This window comes from Triticum aestivum, chromosome 3B (assembly GCF_018294505.1).
Source record: "Triticum aestivum cultivar Chinese Spring chromosome 3B, IWGSC CS RefSeq v2.1, whole genome shotgun sequence".
Classification (NCBI taxonomy): Eukaryota; Viridiplantae; Streptophyta; class Magnoliopsida; order Poales; family Poaceae; genus Triticum; species Triticum aestivum.
The window spans coordinates 288,044,672-288,048,719 of NC_057801.1; the positions used below are offsets into that span (position 1 = coordinate 288,044,672).

Genomic DNA, 4,048 nt, shown 5'->3' on the forward strand with positions numbered 1-4,048 from the left:
AAAAAAAGTAGCTTATATAAAATCTAGACACGCGCAAAAAAGAATCTAGAGATCCTCAAAGAATTGAAGAATCAAACAATAGATATGGATATTTTTTCCCTCAAAAGGAAAAAGATAGCGGAAATGGGACGACGAATTCGCAGAGAAATCGATTGGAAGGAATTAGGAGAAAGCCGGCCCCACGTGCAGTAGGCATGGCGCCCACCATACCTCGCCTCGCCCCTTGAATTCTCACGCCAGAGGCCGAGCAGTTAATGTCTTAATCAACCCCAGCCAAGCAAAGAATAGGCAGGCAGCAAGAGAGAGAGAGAGATTCAGATCCATCCTCGCCTCCCTCGGTCCGTCCCCGGTTTGTTCTCCCACCAGCCCCAGATCTATCCGGCGATCTCTGTCGCCGCCATCGCCAGGATAGGCCCCAGAAAACCCAGCCCAGTGGAAGGGGTGTGCGAGTAGGAGAGGGCCAGCAGATACGATGTTCCTGTGGGATTGGTTCTACGGGGTGCTGGCCTCCCTCGGCCTGTGGCAGAAGGAGGCCAAGATCCTCTTCCTCGGCCTCGACAACGCCGGCAAGACCACTCTCCTCCACATGCTCAAGGACGAGGTACGTACACGGGATCTCACTCCCTGGATCTGATCCGATCTGGTAGATCTGATCCGTGCTTCTGTGTGTTTCAATGGACGCAGCGGCTGGTGCAGCACCAGCCGACGCAGCACCCCACGTCCGAGGAGCTCAGCATCGGCAAGATCAAGTTCAAAGCCTTCGACCTCGGCGGCCACCAGATCGCTCGACGGGTCTGGAAGGACTACTACGCAAAGGTTAGCGTCAATCTCTTCTACTATATCTGTATTAGGCTGCCTCTGCTGAATAGTCAGATCTATCTGAGAGGGAATATGATTCCTTCTCGTCATTTCTATCCTCTGCGTTTAATTGTTGAAAAGAGCGACTGTTGTTACTTTAATATTGTCCTTTGTAATAGTACTCAAGGAACACTGAATTGCCGAATTGGCAATTGCCAACCTTTCTAAGTATTTCTGTAACAAGTTTGAACTCGAAAGGGTTGGTGCACATATCTGTGCTAAGAAAAAACCCAATAGATTTCATGTATGTATGCTAGAGAGAGGAGCGTTTTGGTGCCCAGGCTCAGATGCACATGGTATCCTGTCCGTTGCATCTGGTAAATGATGATATCTGAGGTCACAGGAATGTTGCATGGAGAAGTCCTGTATACCTGTGTGAACAGGTGCATACAGTGGACCTATCACGCAGCCCGGACGGCTGTTTAGAGTTTAGATGAATGGATTCTAGTACATGGAGCAGAAACATGTTGATCCATCTTAGCCATGTTGGTGGGTGTTGATTCTAGTGGCATAAACATCTTGGAAGTCAAAAAAGCACACGAGTGGTTGAACATGATGAAAAGCACAATGCGACTACACTGAACAAATTCTGAATCTGAAGAGAATCAAGTAACAAATGTGTACAGATGCTTATGTCATGTCGGATGCACTCGTAGAATCCTTGTTCCCTCGTTGTTGTCCACATCGTGAAGAAGGATCACGTCAAGGCCCACACCAACAGCGAGGTCTATCTGGTTCCATCACACCTTTACTGCAAAGGAGAGTAAGAGTCGCCGCAACATTGGTGGTGGCCGGCGATGGTGACATGATGACCTCCAGACACCTCCAGATCCATGACACAGGGGAAGGGGGAACACTGAGGTCATCGTGGGACTAGCGTGTTGGGCCTCATGGTCGTCGAGGGGCTTCCTCCTACGTTCTGTAGTCACCACCTGAGCACCGGCCACCATGGATCTCACTTCTCTCGGCGAGGTTGGTCTGGATCTGTCCGGAGAAGAGGAGAGAAAGCCGGTGCAGCCCTAGAGGACGAGGATCCAGAGGCTGACATGGAAGGCTATGTGGATGTGGGGAATGAAGCGAGATCGGTGGAATAGCCTGGATCAGAAATGTTATGTGAGAATGGGATGTATGGTTAGGTGGCTGTTTGGGCTATCCATAGTGCGTTATTGCATGACACGACTCAGGACGTTAGGTGGGGCTTCTCTTGGTAGAATGCACCAGATGTCTCATAACGATACCTACCAGATATAAATGCTGGTCCAATTTTATTTGCAGTGACCATACGGAAGAGATACAGCCAATAATAAAACACACATCGCCAATCTCGATAAGACTTGAAGGCCTTGATTGTGAGAGCATCTGAGCCTGGACTCAGAAATGAATTTTCGTATGTTGAGGTTTTATTACTGTTGAGCTATTCTCGTGTTCTATGTGCAGTATTCTTCTCTTTGTGTGTTCCATTTGCATTTGCATTTGCCATCTCACGACACTTCTGCTACTTAGTTTAAAGACTGCCTTGCTAAAATCCTATGTGCACTTGGTGGTATGTAACAGAATTATCTATGCTTTCCATAATCAATTTGTTGTGCCCCATTCGAGAAGTGAGAATTCTACAGAAATCATCTACGGATTATAGTTGCAGTTTTCTGCAAAGTTCATGTGGTACTCGGTAGTGCATCCTAGGATTTTCACCAGGCAGTATTAAGTCATCATACAACACATAAACCTGCATGAAGTTGGTAGTTTTCTACAATGCAACAGTTTGTTAGCTGTCATAGTGGTATATTGATTATTTGGTTATCACAATTCGTTCTATGTGTGGTTTAAGCTCCCATGTACCTTAGTTTAATATGAGGGTCAGCTGCTCTTATTATTGGATAGTGAACTGAATTATTTATTGGCCTATCCTTTTAGTTTTTCTCACCCTATGTCATTCCGCTTACAATTGTAGCAAGGCATTATTTGGTGTGGACATTTATAGTAAATTTGCTGTTTCCATCTGCTGCTCTGTGGCCAACTTATTTGGATACTCATGCATGGTTGGATATGCATATTCTTTTTACCAAATAGCCCCGTCATTATTCATGCGCTGAGTGAAGACACTTCATATTCCTGCTAACTTTGTTCTTGTCCCAACAGGTTGATGCTGTAGTATACTTGGTAGATGCATATGACAAGGAGCGGTTTACTGAATCGAAAAAGGAGCTTGATGCTCTCCTTTCTGATGATTCCTTGGCAAATGTCCCATTTCTCATCCTTGGCAATAAGATTGACATTCCATATGCAGCATCTGAAGAAGAGCTGCGGTATCACCTAGGCCTTAGCAACTTCACAACTGGGAAGGGCAAGGTGAACCTTGTTGACTCCAATGTCCGGCCTCTTGAGGTGTTCATGTGCAGCGTTGTCCGCAAGATGGGCTATGGCGATGGGTTTAAGTGGGTCTCCCAGTACATCAAGTAGGGCTCACAGACGTCAAATTTTCTTGTCATCGGTTGGTTGTTTGTCACGACAGCAAATGATATCATGATGGTATCAGAGAAACATTCTTAACATTGGGCGCCATGCTGAATCTTCAAACCATTTGTTATTTTGAGCTGCTAAAATTATTGCTTTTCCATAGGACTTTACCAAGGACTTCAATTATGAATTATAAGGTTATTTCTTAATTGATGTTTATGTCGTGTTTGCTTTCTGACATCTCTGCAACTAAACATTCGGCTCATATTTTAATGCCATTAGAGTTAAGAGTACTGTTCGTAGACACTTTGCCAGACTGGTTCATAGCAAACCATTTTGCTTGCCACAAGTTGTCTAGGGATATGCTCTAGAGATTATACTTCTTGAGCGCTAGATTCACAAAGATTGAAGTGGAATACTGTGAATTGACAACCAAAATGCCACTGCTAAGTGGTCGTAATGGTTCGCCTAGGCTATTTCTCTCTCGACGCAGTGCTAGCTCCTCTCTCTACTGGACCATGACCACCGTTTTTATGGGCTGTCCATGCCGTCGCGGGTTCGAAGCAATTGTTGCCGGCGTCCCAGGTCCGGAGCATGCCTTGCTTCATTCTCGTCACCGCCGCCCGAGTCCCACCGCATCACATTGCTTGGATGAGACTACTCGTTGCCAATCCGGACGAGTATCCCGCCGGCACCTAACCCATTTTTTCCCGGCAAACTTTTGATTTATTTC

The 4,048-nt window shown here is 46.0% G+C and overlaps 1 protein-coding gene across 1 annotated transcript; it reads left to right on the forward strand.

Moving 5' to 3' along the window:
• The first annotated feature begins 232 nt into the window (after window positions 1–232).
• LOC123069742 (GTP-binding protein SAR1A) lies at window positions 233–3,534 on the forward strand. Its single transcript, XM_044492684.1, has 3 exons — window positions 233–601; window positions 685–816; window positions 2,998–3,534. The coding sequence occupies exons 1-3, from the start codon at window positions 473–475 to the stop codon at window positions 3,316–3,318; spliced, it is 582 nt and encodes a 193-aa protein (XP_044348619.1). The 5' UTR covers window positions 233–472; the 3' UTR covers window positions 3,319–3,534.
• The last annotated feature ends 514 nt before the right edge of the window (window positions 3,535–4,048 follow it).